We start from the raw sequence: 23,639 nt of genomic DNA, 5'->3' as shown, positions 1-23,639 counted from the left end.
ACCACTGCACGGAGAAAACAGCAAAGACCTGATGAAGAGAGCACAGCAGAGGGTATATTTTCTGAGAATCTTCCGGAAAAATAATCTCTCAAAGGACCTGTTGATGGCATTTTACCATTGTACTGTAGAGAGTGTATTAACTTATGGTCTGTGCGTGTGGTTTGGGAGCTGCACGGCCAGGGAAAAAACAAGGCTGTCCAGGGTTGTAAAGACTGCGGAGAGAATAACTGGGTGCACTCTTCCCACCTTGGATCAAATCTACACTTCCAGGCAGTGCCATAAGAAAGCTGCAGAGATAGCGCAGGATCGTGCGCACCCCGGAAATGATCTCTTTCAGCTTCTGCCTTCTGGAAGAAGGTCCAGGGTTATAAAGACTAGGACTAGCTGCCTGAGAAACAGTTTCTATCCAAATGCGATTTTGGTTTTAAACTCATTGTAAGGAGTCTGTATGGGAGTATATTGTATTTAAAAATGGGGTGTCAGAGTTTTTAGGGGGCTTTCAAGGAACCAGGCAGAGGGTGTTGCTCTTGTCCTGGTCTCCTGCTCCCTGGTTTCCCACGGGCACCTGCTTGGCCATTGAGTAGGGGATGCTGGACTAGATGGAGGGGCCTTTGACCTGGTGCAGCAGATTCTTATGTTTATTGGGGGGGGGCGGACACGAACACTGGATGACCTGCTTCTTAGCCATGGCAACCTCTTTTTTGTGAGAGTGCGACCTGTCGCTGACCTCCTTTATCATCTATACTTTGTCAGGGGCTGCATCAACACCATGATTTTCTGACACGTAACGTGTGAGTGCGTCGCCCCCATTCACAATCCTGACCTCAGCATATTTCCATGAAAGCAAACCCTTATGTTTTCCCCCGGGATTTACTTCCGAGGAGGCAGCCGCAACACCCAGTGCGGACTCGCCTCAGGCAGCTCAGGGCGGGGAGCAAAGCGACGCCTCTGGCCCTTTAAGAGCCGCGCTATGACATCACTCCCCCTTCCCCGCTCCCTCCCGCAGCGTGCCCGCTCCACTAAGCTTGATGCGGAAGACCCGCCCCCCGCAGCCGAGCGGGCCAATAGCTTGGCAGCTGTCAAGGCCGGAGCCGCACCCGGGCAGGTGGCTGTCGGGGGTTCTGATTGGGCGAGGGAACGTGAAGCGGCGCTTGGTCCCGCCTCCCTCCGCGGCGGACACGGGCAGCGGGCTGGGTTGCGCCGCACTGGGTGGTGGTTCCCGGGCCACGGCAGCAGCGGCGGCGGCGCATCGCGGAGTCCTGGGCCCGGCTTGGCCCCGCGGCGGCGGCCCCGGCCATGGAGTCCTACGATATCATCGCCAACCAGCCCGTGGTGATTGACAACGTAAGCGGGGCGGGCGGTGGGGCCTGGGGGCCTGCGCAGGCGGACGCGCCCCGCCCGGCCCCGATCCCTTGAGTCGGCTGGCCGAGCCCGGCTTCAGAAAGGCCAGCGCGGGCCTGGGAGAAGGAGCGGGCCATCGGGCCCCGATAGGAAGAAAAGGCGCTGTTCGCAGCCCGGGCTGTTGTTCTTCAATGCCCGCTGGGAGGTGGGGGGTGGGGGGCCTTGTTGTTGCTGCTGCCGCCCGAAGAGAGCATCGCCAAGGAGAGCAGGAGCCGCTCGGGAGGTTCGGGGCCCCGCTTCCCTCCCGCTGCCCGCCAGACTTAAGAACAGCAGCAGCAGCACCTGCTAGATCAGGCCCAGGGCCTCTCTGGGAGGGGGAAGGGGGATGTTGTGGGACTGCAACTCCCATCAGGCCAGACCATTTGCGGGTAAGGGCTGATAGGAGGTGTAGTCAACAACGTCTGAGGGAGCCGCCTTTTTGGCTGCTCCCGGCTTTTCTATTCAAGCCAACCAGCAAGTCATGAAGGGACTAGCTCTCCTGTTCTCCAGTGCTGAAGAGTTTAGGGGACCCAGATCCTGAAAATGGCATATAGCCATCATGGTCATGTAACATATTTATTTTTTGTTTTAGATGTTTTCAAGGTAAGGATTGCAAAGCAATATACATAAAATCATTAAAACAGTAAATTGCATTTATAGTGTTGGGAAACCCCTTGCTTTTCATGCATTCTTTAAAACCAGGTTTGAATTCCTGTTAAAAGGATCAAGTTAGCAAATGATTGGAAAGGGTCTCTGCCTGAAAGTCTGGAGAGAGAGAATTGGACTAAGAAGGATCTAGGATTTTTGTCTTCACAACTGGAACTCCAATATCTGCTATGGGAATTGAATCTGGAGGATTGTCATGGCACTTCTATTTGTTTTACAAAATAATACTTAAGTCTGAATTGTATTAACAATTATTACTAAATCATTCCTTATAGTGCTATTGTTACTTTTATTGCTGTTGTACAGCACATTCTATTAAGAAGTTATCATACTTACGAAGTTGTGTAATAACTTTGTTGTTGATACTAGCTTTTGGTAACTTAGCATTTTTAGCGCTTGGCATTCTTAGCAGCATCTTTCCTCTCCATATTAGTAGTAGTAGTAGTAGTAGTAGTAAGGTAAAGGGACCCCTGACCATTAGGTCCAGTCATAATCGACTCTGGGGTTGCGGTGCTCATCTCGCTTTAATGGCCAAGGGAGCCGGCCTACAGCTTCGTAGTAGTAGTAATAATATTTTTATTACTTATACCCCACCCATCTGGCTGGGTTTCCTCAGCCACTCTGGGCGGCTTACAGCACATAAAAAACTGTAAAACATTAGACATAAAATTTTTCCCTAAGCAGAACTGCCTTCAGATGTCGTGTAAAAGTCAGATAGTTGTTTATTTCCTTGACATCCGATGGGAGGGTGTTCCACAGGGCGGACGCAACTACCAAGAAGGCCCTCTGCCTGGTTCTCTGTAACTTCATTTCTCGCAATAAAAGAACTGCCAGAAGGCCCTCGGTGCTAGACCTCTGCGTCCGGGCAGAATGATGGGGGTGGAGATGCTCCTTCAGGTATGCAGGACCGAGGCCATTTAGGGCTTTCAAGGTCAGCACCACCACTTTGTAAGAATATAGTGGGTGGAACCCAACATTGTGGGAGTAGACTTCCACTCATGCAGTGGGAATTTATCCTTTTCCCACCTCCTCAACCCTCCAAACATTGCTGTAGCCATCCAGAGCAGATTTTGAGGGCACATGGGAGACAAGTGGAGAGGAGAAGAAGGTGAAGCCCCATTGCCTGAGCAACATCGGATGTCACATCCCACAATATAAACGGCAGCCGAAAACCTGCCACTTAGGTAGGTCACCTCAGCCAGCTTACTTGAAGGCTTAACTATATTGTTACTTACTACTCTTGCATTCACCGTTTATAGGAATCATAATATGTAAAAAATAAAGAAGGAAAACAAGTGCAAAAAATAATGATACCATACCTTGTATACCATACCATGCCCTTTATTTCTGAGACTCTGAATTTCTGATTTTTTTGCACCATAGTTCATAAACTTCTTTTCCACCCAATGTCTTTATTCAAACCCTGCATAGCCCCATTGTTCCTAGAGGGGTCAATATCAACCACTTTCAGTGGCCCTGGTTGAGATGCTCCTCACTGCGAGAAGTAAAGGGAAGCAGCCAGAAGGGCTTCTCAGTAGTGGCCCCTCCTTGTGGAATGCCACCCCACCCCATCAGATGTCAAAGAAATAAACAATTATATGACTTTTAGAAGACATCTGCAGGCAGCCCTGTATAGGGAATTTTTAAATGTTTGATGTTTTACTGTGTTTTATGTTTTGTTGAAAGCCACCCAGAGTGGCTGGAGCAACTCAGTCAGATGGGTGGATGATGATGATGATGATGATTATATTTGCAGTTATCATCTATTCATTATTGCTAAAGACCTTATGAATGGAAAATGTACCCTAGAAAAATAAAGATTGGAAATATTTTCAGAAAATTTTCCAGTTTGGATTTTTTTTTAAATGATATTTATTGAAAATTTTTTAGAATTACAAAAGAAAACAAAGCAGAAAAAGAAAAAGAAAAAACAAGAAAAAACAAACCACATCAAACAATACAAGTTCAAAAAACAAAAATACACCACAAACACTCAAAAACAAATCCATCATTCTCAAATCCTCAACTGTCATTACCTTCTTTCTTTGACCTCCTCCTCCTCCCTTTTTTTTGTATCCTGGTTGTTAATTGTTGCAGCAAATCCTTTCCATATTTCATAATATTCTGTCATTACATTACCTTAATCTATTTTAATCTTATCTTACTATAAAAAACCTTAAAGCTTAAAACTTAAGTCTTATTTTTACCAACTTCTCATAACCATAATATTCTTACATAATTCTTTAAACATTTTTGCTAAAGCCAAGTAATTTCGTTCCAACATTTTTCTAACATTCATCAATTTTATAAGACAATCCTAGTAATATAAAAAAAATAAAAACAATCCAATCTTCATCCAACGTCCCTTCCTCCTGGTCCCGGGTTTTGTCAGTCCTTTTTATCCCATCAATCTAGCGCATTAACCTGGTAATCTTGTATTCGAGGCCCTTAAGTCTCTTCCATGTCCCTTCCACGGCTCTTCTTCATATTTATAGCTGTATTTTCCTTTGTCTCCTGCTCCTTTCACTCGTGGGAACTCCAGCTTAACAATGTTTTTGACCCTTCTCGACAAATCAGCCCCTTTTCCATAGTCCACACTAAACTCCATATGGTATTTAAGAACGTGTTTCAAAGTCCCTCCAAAATTAAGACGTCCTCTTTTTTGTCTGATGGCTGTCTAGCGATGGTTTCCAACACTATAAAGGCAAATTTTGCCTGAAAGAATCCTTATATATACTGACCAAACTCTGGATTTTCCAAAGTACTGCCATCTGGAGTCCATTCTTCAGTTTTGAGATGACATGTGCTCACTAGCTGTACTTTCCAGAAACAATGGAAGACATTTTTGTTTTGAAAAGTTTTCCAGGTAGACAAAAAGCTCTCTGCCTTCGGTATTAATTTTGTATTTATTGCTTTTAAACTTGTTTTCTGTACTCTTTTAAAAACTATTTTTAGCTGTTTGGGGGTATGTTTGTTGAACTTGTAGGAGCGTTCATAGTCTTGGGAATGGAAAGGTGCCTGGAGAATTCCCTGTCTGCAATGTTTCCAGGCTCCCCATGTTCCTTTCGGATAAAAGTACAAGTACAAGAAGAGGAACACAGAAGAAGTGTCTGGCATTGGATTTTCTAGGAAAGTGACTTTGCTGATGGCTCTTGTCTTCCGATAGCTCTTGTCTTCGGACTGTTTTCCGTGTAAAGGTCTTTGGCCTGTTTATGCCCATTGCTGGGGTGTGTCTGTGAAAGAGACATGCTTATTCATGCTGCGAAGAAATAATTAGGAACAGGAATGAGAGCAGCCCAGCCTCATAGCTGCTTTTGGAGGCTGGCAAGACTAGTCAGCTGAGCTGCTACATGATCCTCCAGGATGGGCACAGTAGGGTTTTTCACTGGCTGCTATTCACTTTTGGGGGGCACTTGTTCTCTTTTCATTCATAGAAGGTGCTGAATCGTGGGCCTTGTCACTAGGCCGGGGTGGGGGGACTGGCTGCCTTTCTACACAGCCATTGGGCATCTTTGTCGTTGGCCTGGAGAACTAAGAGGCAGATCTTGTGACTGAAAGAAAATCAGGCTCAATTTCTATTCTTGGTTTGGATTCTTGCGCCATGGGAAGTTATTTCCCTGCACTCCCTCTGCCTTGGCCTCCACATTTCTGAGATGAAGCCGTGATTTTGACCCTTTGGGAGTGGGGCCAGAGGGCCATCTAATCAGGGTCTTAAACTCAGCTTTCCAGGGTTTTGGAGGCAGACCTCTGATCTGAGATCTCTTAATCTTGTCTGCAGCCCTTCCACTTTTAATTGCCTTTAATTTGGCTTGGAGGAAGCTGTGCCCCCACGGGGGTTGTAATTGGTATGGGCCTTGGCCTTGGTTTTACAGAGTGGTTTGGTTTTACCAGCAGGCTAGGAATTTTGGTACTAAGCCCTACTCATGAGAAACATATGATGCTACCTCATACCCTGTGTATCCCAGAACTGTCATCTCTGGATTCTCAGGCCATGATCATCCCCAGCCTTTTGCGTAACTGGAGATGCCAGGGACTTCAGCATGCTGTGTGAAGCATGGAGTCAGTCACTGAGTTATGGTCCTTCCCATTGGTAATGTTGGAAGGAAAGGACTTATGTTAGGCATTTGTATGCCTCAAGGGCTTTGCAAGTTATGTGCATGTTATCTTTCAATCTGTGGTGACTCAGGAACTAAATAGAAGCTGAAAGGTGATTTATTTATTTTTTTAAAATCATATTTATTAAAGTTTCCAAAAGATACAAAGAAACAGAAAAGAAAAGATAAGATGCTCTTAAAACCTTACTTTCAATACCAACTTTCTGGGACTTCCCCCTCCCCCTCCCAGCTGCATTCCCCTTTCATTAATTTGGTTCTACAAGCTCTCACTCCCAATTTAAAACTTAATTTGTTTTTACAGAAATAGAAAGAAAGAAAGAAAAAAATTTTTCCCCAAGATCCACCCCAATTTCCTTCCACGAATTCCCTTTTTTCTTAAACACGTCCAATCAAAATAAAATGATATACAAAAGTTATATAAAGATATAAAAGATAGAAGATATAAAAAATTCAGAAGATAGTTGCACAGCCTTTGGATTCCAGATCTCCCCCCCCTTCCCCGGTTTAGATTCCCCATGTCCATCAGTCTGTATGTTGTCAGCCTGGAGATCTCAAATCCATGGCCAAATTTCTCCCCAGCTCCACCTTGCCGGTTTTCTTTTAATTTATTTATTTTAATGCTATTTAACTTCAAACGTCCAATCTAAAAAAGGCCTTTAATTTCCTTGGTCTTTACCGCTCCTCCCATTTTTCTTTCCATGTCGTAGTCAGTCCTTTGTTCTTTTTATTCCTCACTTTCTCAGGATTCTTGTCCTGTTCAGCTGCGAAAACATTCTAATTCAGAAATCTGGTATCTCTGCAGAGGTTTGTTGTTCAGGAACAAAAACTTACGTCCGGTCCCTTCCTTTCTTCAATAGAAAAATCTATTGTCTCCTTTAATATAAACACCTCTGTAGACAAAATACTATTTCAGTTTTGCAGCTTTCCCAGCAGATAACGAGTCCTGTGTGAATCCAAGAGTATTTTTCCACTTACGACCGTTCTTGTAATGTCTCGAAACCCCTCTAGGGGGATTGTAATAACTTTGTTTCCTCTAATCCAAAAGTCAAATTGTTGTTCCTTATTTTCGACAGTTTATATCCAGATTGTAGCAAATTGTAACAAAATTTACCGGCAAAGTCCTCGTAACAAAGTCCTCTTTATGTTCTCCAACTTTGACAGCTACTTTGACAGCTGTCAAAGTCTCCGTCTCTCTTCACCAGGCTCTGCGAATTGTCCCGGTTCCCGGGGGGGGGGGATTGCATTTTCTTTCTCACCCTCCACTCTTCTCCTCCAGCACAGTTCTTATAATTTCCCATCGTGGAATTAATGATTTTTATCAAAAATATGCTTCTCTTTCGGCCTTGGTTACCCAGTCCTTGTTTTAGAATGTTTACAGTAGGGGGGGACTGACTTCCTTTTTGGATCAACCCCGCTCGTGCCAAATCCGAAAAAAAATTCTTTTTTTCCTCCTTTTGAACCCGGTTTCCCAATTACTCACGGGTTGTTGTTAGTAGCCGAATTTTCAATGGAAGAAGTCAGCGCTCTCCGTCGAATGGCATGCGGCTGCGCTCGGCAGGGAAAGCAGAGGACTCACAGCACCACGCCACTCCCCGGCACCCGATCCGAAGCCTTTAAAAAGGCTCCTTCACGAGTCGGGAGGGCACTGACGGTGCCAGCCGAGTCTCCATGTCCACGGGCTCCATGCCCGTGGTTTTTAAGGGTCCCCGCGTCGCCGGCGCGGTAGGACCCAGCCCCTGCCGAGCAGACTCCCTCCGGAGCTCGGAGGGAGTCCGCCATTCGGCGATGGCGCCAACCCGGAAGTCGAAGCTGAAAGGTGATTTAAACCCAAAAGAGGAACGGAGCTCATGGTGTAAGTTTTGAAGTAATGGCTGCTGGTCAGTCCTCATGAGTTTTAGGAAATGTTTCTCAGACTTTGTCTTGCACTGAAACGTCTTTTCCATTTCTCTCTTAACTGGTTTTTCTTCTTTCTTCAGGGTTCCGGTGTGGTGAAGGCTGGTTTTGCTGGAGATCAGATCCCCAAATACTGCTTCCCAAACTAGTGAGTGTTGCTGTGATATTTGCTTGATTGCCTCATCAATAATAAAGTGTGGTAGTTTTTGAAGACAATATGTGCTTAGTGAGGCTTTGTTTTTGTTTTGTTTTAAATTCACTTGCCATGGTTCATAACACTCAACCTGGCAGTGTAGACAGATAATCAGTCTCTTTTTTTTTTGTCAGTGTGGGCCGTCCAAAACATGTCCGGGTTATGGCTGGGGCGCTGGAAGGAGACCTTTTCATTGGACCCAAAGCAGAGGTAAAGTCCACCTTGCCTCTGTGTGTGTTTGGGGGGAGAGGGGGGTGTTGACTCCCTATTTTGTGTGTGTTCCCTTTGCGTTTGACAGGGACATTTTGTAGCCGTCATCCCGTAGGGTTGTAGCTAACAAAGTCCCACTTAAAGTAGAAAGATCATTAAGAACATAGATAATTGGGCGTGTGATGGATATACATGCCTGCCTGCTGCAAAGGTTGTGGGTGTTGCACATTGCCTAGATAGCCTAGTAGAGAGTGCTGGGGAGGAGCTAGTGGTGCATGTTGGTATTAATAACATGGGGAAATGTAGTCATGCGATCCTGGAAGCCAAATTTAGGTCGCTGGTAGGATGCTGGAGGCTGGGACCTCCAAGGTAACTTTCTCTGAAATGCTACTGGTTCCATGTGCAGGACTAACTTTGTAGTTTCAATGAGTGGATGAGTCAGTGGTGTCGAGAGGAGGAGTTGGATTTGTTGGGCATTGGGGAGTATTGTGAGGGAAGCCAGGCTTGTACAAAAGGGACAGGCTCCACTTGAGCCAGGATAGAAACAGACTGCTGGTGCCCAAAATGAAAAAAGGTGGCAGAGCAGTTTTAAAACTGATTGGCATTGTGTGGTGGGGGGCTGACAGGAGCGGAGGAGGGTCTGGCTCAGAACAAATCTCCCTTAGGATGAAGAAGATAAAATTGATGAAAATTTAAAGGGGGGTGGCATAGAACAAGGCACTGTGAGTGCAGGGGCACAGGATGGCAGCTCAGAGAGACCAAAGCACCACAGTTAAAATGCAAGAGACTTGGAAGAGAGAGACTGGCCAGATATGTGCAAGCTCTAAGGTTAGAAGGCTCCTGGCCAAGATGGGCAAACTAGAGTGCTAGGTCTTAGCAGACAGCACTGGTATAGTGGGGATAACGGCATCCTGGTGGAGTGCAGAGAACCAGGAGGACACAGTTACCTCCACATGTAAACTCTATAGGAGAGACATACCGGAGGGAGTGTCACTCTGTATGTCGAAGAAGGCATTGAGTCCAGCAAGCTAGAAATCCCCAAAGGGGCAGGCTCCCCCACAGAAGCATTGTGGGTTGTGATACTGCACCCCAAAGCCATTGAGTACTGGGGACATGCCATTATCCTCCTGATCAAAATGCTCTTGCTCCAACATATTGCTTACTCTTTCCTTGCGCAGGAGCATAGAGGATTGTTATCTATCCGGTATCCCATGGAACACGGCATTGTCCGGGACTGGAATGACATGGAGAGGATCTGGCAGTATGTTTATTCCAAAGATCAGCTGCAGACGTTCTCAGAAGAGGTAATAGTTGCAAGAACAATGCTTCTAGCCAGCCTTTGAATATTAGCATTAGGTGGGGGGATGGGAAATTGCATTTGCTGTACCTTTATGTGACACTTCCCCTTCGCTGCTGTTTTAGACAGTTACAATGCAGGCAGTCCAGGGGTGAGGTGTGGATTTCATTAAGGAAATCTACATCCCCCCTCCTCATAGTAAGTTGAGTACTGCTGCTTTGGCTTGTGATTCTCTTGCTTGCTTCCCAGTTCGGAGCCTGGTCAAGTGCCAAAAGGAAACATGAGTGATGATGCTCTCAGACTCTCCTCCTGCCAAAATAGGGTCATGGGAAACATGGTGGAAATCCCTTTCACCTGTAAGCTGTGAGCCTGCACAATCTCTGAGGCAAAAGGCAGCCTTGGGATAGATGTGTCTGGAAGGTGACTATCTTCTACTGTCAGTCCTGGAGAGTGTTATTACTGATCCATTGGGTGACCTTCACAGTCTGATCCTTCATGCCCTGAGGAGGACCTTCTTCTGTACGAACCTCTCCGGCCACAGGAGGCCTTGAGGAGGCAGTCTTGCTCACGTTGGGGACGGAGGACTGCTTGATGAGCATTCAAAGTCCAGCTTCTTTCTGCATCAGCAATGTGGTGGTCCCTCTGGGAGCTTGGCAGGGCATGCCTGGTTTTTTCCAGGCCTATGACTGTTAACCCTTCCTAGGAAAATAGTTTCTGGCTGGTGTTTTTTTGGTGCCTGTCAAGGAGACGCCAAATTTCTTAATTTTCTGTGTTTAACATGTGGACTTTTTATCTCTTTAACTCAAGGGGAAAAGAACTAGAGGCATATCTTAACAGATAATTAAACGTTCACCCTAACCCTGGAAAGATGTTTGTCGTTCCCTGCAAGTTGATTCTCAGAAGGAAACCTTGAATTCCTTCTGGGGTGGGCAGATATGAAGGCGCTTCACCCTCTGGGTCATTGTGCTGGTTCTTTACTAATCCTGAAGAAAGGCAGCAGCCACACTTCTGGCTGTTGTGATGCAGGTCTGCTGGGAAGTTGAGGAGACTTGGAGGGAGGGACACTCTATTCCGCAACATCAGTGGATCAAATTATTCCTGGAGAAGAGCGGTTTGATAGAAAGGTCAACAGAACATTTAACAGTTCCCTCAGTTTTAATGGATGTGCTGCATTTAGCATTTTAATGTGTGTATCATTTTAGGAGCCAACAGCTTCTAGTAGTAAAACCAGAGCATCGCTTCCTGAAGGGGCTTCTGTGAGGGCAGCTTAGCAGAACTTGGAGCAGGCTACCAGGAAAGAGTGTGTGGACCTCCTCCAGTGAATAGCATGTGGGCATTCAGCCAGTTTTCCCCACGACTGTCACTTCCTGCTTTCCTTCCAGCATCCAGTTCTCCTGACAGAAGCCCCGCTAAACCCCAGCAAAAATCGAGAGAAGGCCGCCGAGGTTTTCTTTGAGACTTTCAACGTTCCAGCCCTTTTCATCTCCATGCAAGCTGTCCTCAGCCTGTGAGTATCCAGCCTGCTGGAAGGTTGGGGAGGTGGTTGCTTCTGGCATTGCTTCACTGTGATGACCAGAAGACTTCAGATACTTTTCTCTTCTGAGCCTGTTTCCTGTGCTCTGGAGGGCCATGGCCAGACTAAGAACATAGGAAAAGCCTGTCTGTTGGATCAGGCCAAAGGCCCATTTAGTCATTTTGTAGTTCCCAGCGTACTGCCTCGGACGGTGGCAGTAGAAAGCTGTTATGGCTAGTTGCCATTCATAGCCGTGTCCGTCATGAATTTGTATAATTCCCTTTTCTACCCATCCAAATTGGTGGCCGTAACTGCGTCTTGTGAGAGCGCATGCCATAGTTGTTTGAAGAAGTCCTGAACTAATTACCCTTCTTGTTTCCCTTTGCGCTCTCTCTCTCTCTAAGCTACGCCACTGGCCGCACTACAGGGGTGGTGCTGGACGCAGGGGATGGAGTGACACATGCGGTCCCCATCTACGAGGGCTTTGCCATGCCTCACTCGATCATGCGTGTAGACATTGCTGGGCGAGACGTCTCCCGTTACCTCCGCCTGCTGCTACGGAAAGAGGGCTATGACTTCCACACCTCAGCTGAGTTTGAAGTCGTGAAGACAATAAAGGAGGTGAGGTTGGGGCAGAAGGATACATGCCTGTCATGGGGGGGGGCAGTCCTAGGATTTAAATAAGGTGTTTTTGGTTACTGGACTAGACCTCTAAATCATTAAAAATCTAGCTCCAGGTGACCCCTGTCTTTAAACACTCCTCTGTAGAATTGGAGCAGTAACTGACCGATTGATTCAGAGAATGTTCCATAAGAGCCTTGTAAATCAGAAAGAGGATATGGTTGAGCAGCGCTATGACAGTCTTCCCAGCTAGATGGTGCCAAGTCTGGTTCTTAAACTAGTGCATTTTCAGTTTACATCTGAGGTCGCACTGATCTTAAAAGAGAAAAGTTCTGATGAACCAGGGGTTTCTTTTTGACATTTCCATCATATACTGAAGAGGCAAGCAACTCTTGAGTTTAATGAGTCAAAGCTGTGTGCTTCTTAAGCAGTGCGACCACCTGTAGTCAATTTTTCACACATTCTGTATCCATCCTCAGGTATATGTATACAGCTTTTCAGAGCTGTAGCCATGGAAGACAAATGCAGGAGCTAGGAAGTTCTTGAAGCAATTTGCTACATGCTGTCCATAAAATAAGAGAATGTGGTTGTCTGCAGAGAGCAAGAAAACCAGGATAGTTCGCTGATTTGGGTGAACTATCCTGGATTGGGTTGTAGTATGAGATTGTGCAAGATAACTGGTCTATGTCATGATCGAAGGTGCATCTGCAGAGGGGAGGCTTGAATTCTGGCCCTCTGTCCAGTTAGCTCGCTGTGGGCCTGGGTGGGTGGAGCTGCTAGGAGTTATTCCAGCAAGTGGCTTCTAGTACCCAGCTGCCTCACATGCTGCCTTCCTGCTTGCAGAGAGCTTGTTACTTGTCCATCAACCCTCAGAAGGATGAGGCCCTGGAGACAGAGAAGGTGCAGTACACGCTGCCTGATGGAAGCACTTTAGATGTAAGTTTTTGAACTGGAAAAGGGGACTATCCCCTGGGAGGTGTCAGCAGGAAATCTTGAGGTTTGCATTTTGCAGTAGAGGTGTTTGCAGTTATTTCTGGAGAAGTTTTGCAACGTTCATGCTGTGTACAAGAAGGTGGTTGACACAAACTTCTCACAGTCATGCAGAGCCCCCTAGTGACAAAAAAGACTGTCTTTTGAATGCTGTAGCTGTTGTGGGTTGAAGTAGAGCTTATTTGTCCCCTTGCCCTACTTTGATTGGCACTGTGGCTTTCCTGGCAGGTTGGTCCATCCCGGTTCCGAGCCCCTGAGCTGCTGTTCCAGCCGGACTTAATAGGAGATGAAAGCGAGGGGATCCATGAAGTGCTAGCATTTGCTATTCAGAAATCTGACATGGACCTGCGGCGGACATTATTTGGGAATATTGTTCTGTCTGGAGGATCTACACTTTTTAAAGGTATGGGGGCTCCCCAGAAGAGGTAGAGAGCTTGTTTGTCTTATAAGAGGAGGCTGCTTCACACCATAAATTGTCAGGTAGTCCAACTAGCTGCATATGGTCTATTCTTATTGGGAGAGGCCTGAATGAAAGGTTGTCAGCCTTGAGACTGTGGAGAACCATTGCCAGTCAGATCCTGCATGAGATCTGTTTTAGCTGAGGAATGCTAGGAATGGAACTTGGGACCTTGTGTATGTAAAGCATGTACCATTCCAGTGAGCTCTTGATATTCATAGGAGACAAAGTGCTGATATTAAGAGGCTGGGTTTCTGACAATAGTCTTCCTCTGTGCCCTCTCTTGCTGCCCTGTTTTGTGTGAAAGCTTCAAAGCTTGCACTGTTAAAACCTCTGCCACACCCAGTCTCATGCCCTGCTTTCAGCCGAGCATGTAACTCTTGGGATGAGTCTCTGCTTCTTCCTGTGTCAGTACATATCCAAGTCCCCTCTGCACTTCCCAGTCCTCTGGAGGACCATGTTTGCCCTGAAAAACAGGTGTTCATTGCAGACGATAAAGCACCAGGATCTTGGAACCCTTCAGGCAAGATGACTTCAGGAAGATGTGTTAACCTGGAAGAGGGAGAGGTGTTAAAAACTACAATTTTACTGGTCTACCCCCAATTTATTTGGCGTTTCCTACAAATCAAGAATAGTGTCGGTATTGTGAGGAGCCCTAGCAATTACTTAACACTATTGATAAAGGAGTCCTGTTCCAAACACCCAAAGGTGGTGGCGAGGAGGAGCATATGTAGAACATTAGGTTTCTAGTGGAGGCCAAATTAACCCAGTTAACTTTGGATGGAGGCTAATTGTGAATAACCTCTGGGACTCAAAAAGCTTCCCACCCGCTTCCCCAGAGTGAGTTGTCTTATAGCAGAATCTGCCAACACAGCAGTTAAATTGGAGATTCGTAGATCTTCATGGGCACCCGAGCTGCTAAATGGGGCAGGGTATACAGTATATTCAAAGTGTGCAGGGATACTAGATAAGTATCTAAATATTAGTACATGAATAGGAATGAATATGCGCACAATACAAACATGCAGACAAACTTGGGTCAGGATTCTACAGTCTATTTCATCTAACTGCATGTGAATCAATGTTAAGGCAAGACAAGAAGTGTGTAATTGCCCCAAGCGGAGGGCAGTGTCCCTATTACAATATTAATATTTTTTGTGGGATGCAGGGAAGTGATTACCAGAAACGCCATCCTGGCTCTCTCTGGCTTTTGTGTCTTAGGCAAATACTGCCTTAGTTTTTCTTTTCCCTTTCTGAAAGCCAGGGAGTGAATGGCTTTTTTGTTTTAACGAAACAAGTTCAATGTCATATTTGGGAATCAGAATTGTGGCTTCCCTCAGGCCCTGTTCTCTACAGATTCCGAGTGTGTTTACTTTATTTTTACAATACCTATTCCACTTTTTATATAACACATTCAGAGTGATTCATGAGAATATCAGAACAAAGCATTAAAACAGTTTCTAAAGGATGGGAGTTGGAACAAAGAATAAAAAAGAGCCATAACATAGCAGAAAGCAATCATTGAAAGCAGTTTGCATCCATCTCTCACAAAGAGCCTCAGAGAATAAGGTCTTCACTTGAGTTTTAGACAAGAAGAGTTTGTGCCTGCCAAACCTGGCCAGGGAAACAAAAGTTGCCACCACCACTACCTGGCCTCTGAAGGGACGGAAGGACGGGGACATTTCTGCTGTGAAGAGATGCTGAAAAGCTAACTGTGTCCAGTCCTTTTTGGGATTAGCATTGGAACGATGAGGCACTGATGTTTGGGATGTACCAACATGAAATGTAGTCGATACTTGACCTCTATGGTACAGCGCCTTGAACTCTAAGCTTCCTCACTTGTCTCTCAACTCCTCAGGTTTTGGAGACCGGCTGCTCAGCGAGGTGAAGAAACTTGCTCCAAAAGATGTCAAAATTAAGGTGAGGCTTTGGAGGAACTCCGGGCCCCAAGGCAGTTTGTGTGCATGGTGGGTGGAGGAGGAGCAGGAGGAGCAGAGTGATCTGGTTTCCGATACACTCTCCCTAACGAAGGCTGGCAACTCGCTCTTTAAAGGGAAACAAAGTGTCTGAATTTTCTTAAGTTGTTAAGCTCTGTACTGGAGGATGCATTCTCTTATTACAAAGGCAAGGATCTCCAGATGTTTGAAATAATGTGTTTCCTGCATCTTAGCAGGTGATGTTCCAGTGGAAGGAGGGGTTGGGCTCTGGTGCTCAGAAGGGCAGTTCCTGTGTGCGCATGTACCCTTGTTCCCCGGAGGCTATGTCTCTGATTTGTGCTTTCTTCCTTGCAGATCTCTGCACCTCAGGAGAGATTATACTCTACGTGGATTGGGTAAGAGCATTCTGCAGGGAGGGATACAAACAACCCCTGGCCCCCCTGGCCCCTCGCATCAGGTGCTCCTATTGGGGTTAACAAAATTGGTCAAGTTGTCCTTAGTGCACTGAGGCCTCCACAGAAACAGAGGGCTGTGATGTAGAGGCTTTTTCTCAGCACAGGGAGCCTGATACTGCAGCATGAACTTGGGTTGGGTGAGGCAGCTCCTGTTCTTCCATCTGGAAAGTTCTCCTGTGCTTGGGTTAGTTTCAGAAAATGAACTGGCTCCAAGTTGTGAGTGGCAGTGGAGCCGTATGTCCTGGATCAGGAGCGAGGGTTATACCATCTCTGGTGGGCATTCTCTGTGCGGCAATTGCATTCATTTCTCCTCTGTTTGCATGCCTTGCTTCCTTTGGCCAGGCCTGCTGATTCTGTGCTCTTTCCCCCACAGTGGCTCCATTCTCGCCTCCCTGGACACGTTCAAGAAGATGTGGGTGTCCAAGAAGGAGTATGAAGAGGACGGGAGCCGGGCCATCCATCGGAAGACATTCTAGGGCAGGGGCGGGGGGGGGGGGGGCAGGGCAGCAGCAAGGCAGCTGGTGCCTGTGGGCGACTCATCCAGGTTGTGTCTTTTCTTCTCTTAACCCTTTCTTGTCCAGGGCTGCTGCATCCCTGCTGGCTGGGGCCAATTCCTGCCTTCCTCCCAGGCCTCACGCTTTCCTGTCTTAGTGCCCTGTCCGATGCATGTTGCTAGCACGCACGCCCTTGGGAGGGAGGTGCAGCTGTATTTCGAGGCCTTGGCTGTGGTGGAGGAGGGCAGCGGCCCCAGCCAGGAAGGAAACTCAAGCTCCATTCCACTTTCTAATCTGTTCCATGAGCCTCACTGCTGCTTTGACCTGGTGCTCATTGTGCCTGTCAGCTGGTAGGAAGGCTGGTTTTTTTCCTGAGCAGGGAGCTGTTGTGCAGCCTCTGGCTGCCCTGCCCTGGGGGAAAGTTGCCTGCCTGCCTGCTCCACGGTTTGTTGCGGAAATCTCAAATGTTCAGATGCCCCCCAAAAGGAATAAATCAGTTTGTTGATGTGACTGCCTGGGGCAGCTGCATTGCCTGCCTAAAGCATAGGAAAGGCGTAGGCCAGGAGGTGCTATCGTCCCCCTCAAGTTCCCCTGCCTTTTGAGTGGCCGTGTCTGCCAAGCAGTCTTCAGCCTGCTTCTCAGAGAGGTCCTCCTGGCAGGGCCTCACTCAGGGCTCAGTGCCAAGGTGTTTCAAGGAGTGCTGAGGAACTCTTGCCTCAGTGCAACCCACCCGCCCTGCTCTCATGGACTGCCAGATTTGGTGAGAAAGAGGATCTTGGTTACCTCTTGGAGGAAGAGGTATAGGAAGGGGAATAGGGCAGGGGTCTCTCCCCACTGTCTCTGGCCTGTCCAGTCCCAGGGGAGTAGGGTCAGCATGCTGTTAGTTTCGGTTAGAAGTCTGTGAGGCAACAGGAGATAGAAGAGTCCAGCTGTGACATCTTCTGGTCCTGGTGGCTTCTGCAGTGTGGCCTAGCCAGCTTTGAAGGGACTATCTGTGATGGCAGAGGAGGAGGAAGATTCTCTGTGCTTCCCCCTTTTGAGAGTTGATCTGCTCATGTAATGCCAGAGAATATTGCGAACTGGCTATTGGACAAGACAGGATGGGTTGACTGCAGTTGGAGGGGCCTGCAAATCCTTTCTCTAGGCCTAGCACTCTGCTGGAGTCCGAGTCAGGGGGAAGATAGGGAGGAATACTCTCACCTGTCTGTCTTTTAAGCTACCACACTTACAGGTGCGCCCTGCATCTCCAGCTTGCCCCTCTTGGGAGTGCCTGCTCCTCTCGCTGGGCTGTACTCCCCTCTCCCTGCACCCCTTTTATCCTTCTGCTCCCTGTAGAAAACGGTGGCTGGGCCTCCTTGTTCACGGACTCTCTGATGTGCATAGGCTTGACCTAAGGTCCCGATTCTGCTGCTGTTCCATTAAAAATTGCCAGGCCATGCTGGGTATGTGGAGAATCGCACTGGGTGGGATTGCAGAACATGGGAGGAGGACTGTCCTGTGGCAGCCAAAGTATATACAAGAGCTAAGATGATGGGAAGCTACTCAGCTGCCTTCTGCTGACTCCAGGTGCATTGCAAAGATAGATGCTCTTTGTAGCCTTGGACTGGAAAGGGTTAAAAACTTTTTTTTTAAAGGAAATTAATTAATTCAAGAGACCCCCTGTTGACTGGTGGGCCCATGGCTCCACCCCTCCAAGTGTGTGTATATTGGCTTCTCCATCTTATCGACCTATTGTGATCTTATACCAAATGGAGGCAAAAGCAAAGCCCCCCACCCTCCAAAAAACTATACACCCCCCGGGCTGCAATGTACAATAACTTAACACAGTTGCCTGTATTTTTATTTTGTAAATTCATTATAGTAATTATAAATTAACAGCCAGTGGCTTTGCATGGGTCTGAGACTGCTGTCATTGCTCAAAGGTGGTGTGGTGTCTTTACTGTGACTAATTGGGAACAGTGCATACAAGAGCGCAGACTTCTGTGGACCCCAATATACACTAGGAACACATAGGGCTAAAATTACCAGTGCATGTTTTTGAAAAGGTGAAGGGTTAGAGCACGGACTGAGGTCAAGAGATAGGTGGCTAATGGACAAAATGGCTCTACAGATATCCGATACTGATCCCTCTGCCTTTTCAGTAGACATTGCACACAAAACAGGTAAAAAGCTGCTTTGAACTGCTGAAGAGAAAGCAAGGTGAAAATACAACCATATGTGTAGACAAAAGCCTCGTCTACACATATGAAAGGTGTGTTTTGGTGTAAACTGCTTAAAAGTATGTTTCCCAGTACGTTTCCGAGCACAATTCAAAGTGCTGGTGTTGACCTTTAAAGCCCTAAACGGCCTTGGTCCAGTATACCTGAAGGAGCGTCTCCACCCCCATCGTTCTGCCCGGATGCTGAGGTCCAGCGCCGAGGGCCTTCTGGCGGTTCCCTCATTGCGAGAAACAAAGCTACAGGGAACCAGGCAGAGGGCCTTCTCGATAGTGGCGCCCGCCCTGTGGAACACCCTCCCGTCAGATGTCAAAGTGATAAACAACTACCTAACATTCAGAAGACATCTTAAGGCAGCCCTGTTCAGGGAACTTTTTAATGTGATATTTTAGTGTATTTTTGTTTTCTGTGGAAGCCGCCCAGAGTGGCTGGGGAAACGCAGCCAAATGGGCGGGGTACAAATAATAATTATTATTATAAATTATTATTAAAAGGGGTTCATGCTTGTCAGCAGCTTTGTAGGCTACTGTATGTGGAAAACATGCCAGAATCTCTTACAGCTGTGATAGGCTATATGCAGTTTCAAACCAAGCTGCACAGATTGTATTGTGGCAGATGGAGATGTTCACATGGGCAAAAATGCCTAAAAACCCTTTACTGGGAAAAGGAAACTAGGAACAAATGAGGGAAATTGTGCTAGACAAGATACATCCTCTGCTTTTGTGGTTCTGGAAGAATTCGAATGAAGACACAGAGGGAGGGTTGCTTGAAGGAAAGGAACCTGTATTTTCATGGAGCTTTAGAAAGATTACTTAACTGCTTAAGATTTCTTCATAAGTAATGGGAGAGGGGCTTCTCCGAGACATGCATGAGCCATGGGAACCTCTCTTTTGTAGGGGCGGTAATGTGGCCTTCCTGTAACAGCCCAGCTGAATACTGCAGGGAACTTGATGCAGGACTAGGGTCTGAACAATCCCTACAAGACAAAGATGGCTTGTACTGTTAATGTGACCAACAGCAAGTTTCCACATGCTTGGCCAATGAAGAATGTTTTCAATCTTCCATAGGGACTGCTTAAGTATGTCATAATTTTGGAGAATGTTCTCTGAAGCAAGAGCGGAGGGGAAATGGCTTGAGCTTAAGATATATTGCTGGATGCCAAAGTGCAACCATCTACCCACGCAAACCTAAGTTGCTCTTTCAAGCAGCATCAGCAATGACTCTTCCAACTAATCTGTTCCCTTGAAGCCATGGGTCGCTTTCCCACCAAGTTTTGCTTGCTTCCCAGCCTTGGATCAGTTAGCTAGCACATTTTCTCCTCCTGGTTCCTGGAGGCTAGGCTAAATTGGTCTGTAAGGTAAAAGTAAGGGTAAAGGACCCCTAGATGTTTAAGTCCAGTTAAAGGCAACTACGGGGCATGGTGCTCATCTCGCTTTCAGGCTGAAGAAGCCAGTGTTTGTCCATAGACCGCTTTCTGGGTCGTGGCCAGCAGGACTAAACCGCTTCTGGTGCAACGGGACACTGACAAGCCAGAGCACATGGAAACGTGGTTTAATTTCCTGCCACAGTGGTACCTATTTATCTACTTGCATTAGTGTGCTATCAAACTGATTGTAAGTAGTGTCTGTTCAGCTTTAGAATGCTAAAAATTAGAAAGCTCACATATCTAGAGATAAAAGAACTAAGGTCGCTGGTAGATTTGTACAGCTGCCCTTTCAAGAGAAGTGACACCCACTTTCCTCCCAGAAGAGCTGTACCTCACTCAAAAAAAGGAGGAATACCACCACCCTCTTCTGCTCCAGCACAAGAGGAGCTACAGTAAAGAAAAAAAGCTCCAAGGCACACACAGCTAGTTTTAGCAGCTGGGTTAGACCATAAAGAGAGAATTCATTCACACAATGAGTCAAAGACTTTATTAGGTTTCAAGGAATGTGATACATCGTGATATAAACAGCTACGTAGCTCAGCCCTGTATCCAGAAATCATAAATTGAGAGCTCAGCAAAGCTTTGAAGCCAAATCAGGGCAATTGGTAGCCAACCAACTTGTAATGGGCTCCACAGGAGGGGCAGCGCTGGGGATTTCCCTTGTGCAGCCAGAACCAGATCACAGTGCTGTTGTCCTCTTCACCTGCAATGTGTGGGATAAAGTAGATTAGGCAAGATACTGCAGACACATTGGCAAAATGTACATAGGAATGATGACAGGGGGTTGCATCTAGGCAATACAAGTTGATTAATAAACTAAATCACCAAGAGTGAATTTAATAGCCACTCAAGCTATTAAAGAAACTACTTTAGGCAGAGGCCATTTATGAGGCTTGTTTTGTTACACTGATCATGTATAAGAGTTCAGCTGCATCTGCAGGCAAGCCAACAATTTGCCTTCACAAATTTTGCAGATGTTCCAACTCAAACATGTCACATCTTCAGCCATATTCTTCCCGCCTACCCAAAGGAAGTTCAACACAAATGAGATGCTTCCCCCACCCCAGGCAACACTGATTTCACATACAGATAAGTGACTGCACAAGAAAGTTCCCTTGAAATGATGTGAACAAACAGCACTGAGCCAGAAACTATTTCTGTATTTAAGAGAGACTTACAGATGCAGCCCACAAGCCTCTTGTCTGTAATTGAAGGGACTATGTTGGGGTCTTCCTTTGTTCCAGCATATCGTTTGGGTGGTAGCATGTTGTAAGGATCCTACAAGCAGCAGGAGAGTTGAAGACCACTTTAGAAACAAAAAAAAATTACTGCACATGTTCCCAGTAACTATTTGCCTTTCCCACCCCTGAGGTTTGTGGCAGCAAATCAGCTTGCAGGCAAATGCCCTAGACATCTCCCCCCTCCTCCAGCCAGTTATTCTATTTGTATCATTTTTCACTAAAATACCTGATTTCCAAGCCAAGGTATGAACTCAACCACACCCAGCCTAGCAAACCTGACAGTTTCTCAGATTCAGTTCAAGTACTGTACTATGGAGCAGATAAAAACCAGTCTCTATCTTTCATTTGATGGAAGCACCAGAATGTTATTTATTTATAAAATGTTCTATACTGCTGTATCATAAAAATGCAGTGGTTTACAACATTGTAAAACAATAGAGTAAAATAATAAAAAGTCAGATACAAAAGGGGAAAAACTAAAAACGAGCACCAGTAAATTATTGTGGGGGATCTACTCAATTGATTTCCATTTAGCTGAATACTGAATAAAGAGAGAAAATCTTTAGTGGGACAGGCTGTTGCTGCTACCTAATAAATTCATTTTTAAGCCTAAAGTATTCTAAGTGATCCAATTACAGTGGTATCTTGGTTTAAGAACAGCTTAGTTTATGAACAACTTGGATTAAGAATGCTGCAAAGTAGGTGTTTTGGTTTGTGACCTTTGCCTTGGAAGCAGAACATGTTCCGCTTCCTGTTGAGTGTGTTCCATTTGTAAACTGAGTCCCCCGCTGCTATGGGAAAGCAAGCTTTGGTTAAAGAACACTTCGGTTTAAGAACAGACTTCTGGAACGGATTAAGTTCATAAACCAAGGTACCACTGTAAAAGTGCCAGTGTTCTGGGGGAAGTTACCAGTTTTTTACCATTTATACTAAAGGAGCACAATCACAACACAGTTTTATCAATAAAGGTCATTTTCCTTGCTTGTTTTTACTCACCAGCCCCTTCTCTAAAGCTTTCATGGTTTTCCTCTCCATTCCTGTAGCCTGTTCTTCATCACTGGGAATACCTAGGATAGAGAACAACAGTGAACTGTTGGGGATGAAAGAGTCTTCCCTATGTCAGGGAAGACACCAAGTATTTGTTTTACTACCAGTGAGCCTCTTGGCATCTGTGCCCCTGGCATTTACCACTTTGTCCAGTCCATGTCAAGTGATCCAATGACTTTTACCATACCATTTTAAATTGCTTTCCGTTTCTGTTTCCTAAAAGAAGTATAAGAGAAGGCCCTATATCTGTTTTGAGATCCCAAGTTGAAATTTTGCAGGAAGCTCTTTGAAATATTAATGCATTTGGAGGGGGGGTGCATTTTTAACCATATTGATTTTTAAATCATTTTTTTAAAGTATAAATTTTGTAACTTAACTTTATGTGCCAAATCATATTAAAGCCTATGAAGTTCTGAAGAGATTGGTATTTTTAGTTTTGAAATATCTCAGTTCTGGACTGAGCCATGTTTAAGGTTTTTGTGCAGTCCGGCAAATCCCCCCCAAAATTAAAAACGGAGACCTGGGACTTTCTCTTCTACTGTATTACTTTTAGGAAACTGAAAACGGAAGCAATATAAAACGGCAAGGTAAAAGTCACTGGGTCCCTTGGCAGGGAGGCGACCCTGGAGAAGCGCGGAGGCTCCTCCCTGTTTCTGCTCTCCTGAAACGTCCCTCCAACGCGGCCCGCATTCCCCTCGCCTCTTCCCGCCCCGCCCGGGGAGCCCAAGGCGGCCAGGCCAGGGCGGCCCCTGCCCTCCGCGCAGCCCCCGTGGCAGTCGCGGCCGCGGCGGGGGAAGGGGACCCCCAGCAAGGTCCCCCCGCGCCTCCTCCGCCCGCCGCTCACCTCCGGCGCCCATGGAGCGGGCGGCCCCCGTCAGGCGCAGCGGCCCCCGGCCCAGGGGACTCCGGCCCGCGCTGAGGCCTCGCAGGGCCCCGCACACCCGCAGTAACCTTGACGCCATGGCAACCCTCAGAGGAAAGAGGCAGCCTCCCCACAGGATCTCTTCCGCTTCCTGCCCTTCACTTCGCCGCCTAAGACGCCCGCCCACCTAGTTCCGGTGATAAAAATAAAACAAAGCCCCCATTGGTCGTGACGCCCTGTGGGCGGGCCCAGGCCAGCAGCGCCCTCGCGAGAATGGCCGGGCGGGAGAAAGCGCCGGGCCGGAGAGGCCGTGGGCGGGAGGCGCCATCTTTAAGCCAGAGCCCGTTCCTTGGGAGTGGTCAGCCCGGCCGTAGCAGAGCGCGACCCGCTCCCCGGGAAGCTCCCGCTGCTCTCCCAAACAAAATGCCCAGCAGCCCAGATGGGAGGGGAGTCCAACACGTGTGAGGAGATCACAGCCCGAGTCCTGACACGCCTTCCTTTCTGACAGGCTCACCTAGGACTGCCGTGCGTCCGGACTTTCCCGGACAAAAAAGTGATGTCAAGGGCGGGGTTTACGTCCTGGATCTTAGACAAATCAGTCGAAAAATCGCGGTGTTTTGTGGCGT

At 46.9% G+C, this 23,639-nt stretch overlaps 2 protein-coding genes across 2 annotated transcripts; one reads left to right on the top strand and one right to left on the bottom strand.

Moving 5' to 3' along the window:
* The first annotated feature begins 1,195 nt into the window (after window positions 1-1,195).
* Window positions 1,196-18,142, top strand: ACTR1B (actin related protein 1B). The gene is made up of 11 exons (XM_081201038.1): window positions 1,196-1,344; window positions 8,138-8,202; window positions 8,382-8,457; window positions 9,636-9,761; window positions 11,137-11,261; window positions 11,672-11,888; window positions 12,732-12,824; window positions 13,107-13,281; window positions 15,194-15,255; window positions 15,627-15,667; window positions 16,101-18,142. The coding sequence occupies exons 1-11, from the start codon at window positions 1,297-1,299 to the stop codon at window positions 16,201-16,203; spliced, it is 1,131 nt and encodes a 376-aa protein (XP_081057164.1). The 5' UTR covers window positions 1,196-1,296; the 3' UTR covers window positions 16,204-18,142.
* A 2,185-nt stretch (window positions 18,143-20,327) lies between these two features.
* COX5B (cytochrome c oxidase subunit 5B) lies at window positions 20,328-23,151 on the bottom strand. Its single transcript, XM_081201058.1, has 4 exons — window positions 22,996-23,151; window positions 22,101-22,171; window positions 21,042-21,141; window positions 20,328-20,566 (listed from the first exon to the last, which is right to left on the bottom strand). Exons 1-4 carry the CDS (start codon window positions 23,111-23,113, stop codon window positions 20,457-20,459), a joined length of 399 nt encoding a protein of 132 aa, XP_081057184.1. The 5' UTR covers window positions 23,114-23,151; the 3' UTR covers window positions 20,328-20,456.
* Window positions 23,152-23,639: the final 488 nt, after the last annotated feature.

Source organism: Podarcis bocagei, assembly GCF_964188305.1.
Source record: "Podarcis bocagei genome assembly, chromosome: 7".
Classification (NCBI taxonomy): Eukaryota; Metazoa; Chordata; class Lepidosauria; order Squamata; family Lacertidae; genus Podarcis; species Podarcis bocagei.
This window is presented reverse-complemented; position numbering and strand designations above follow the sequence as displayed.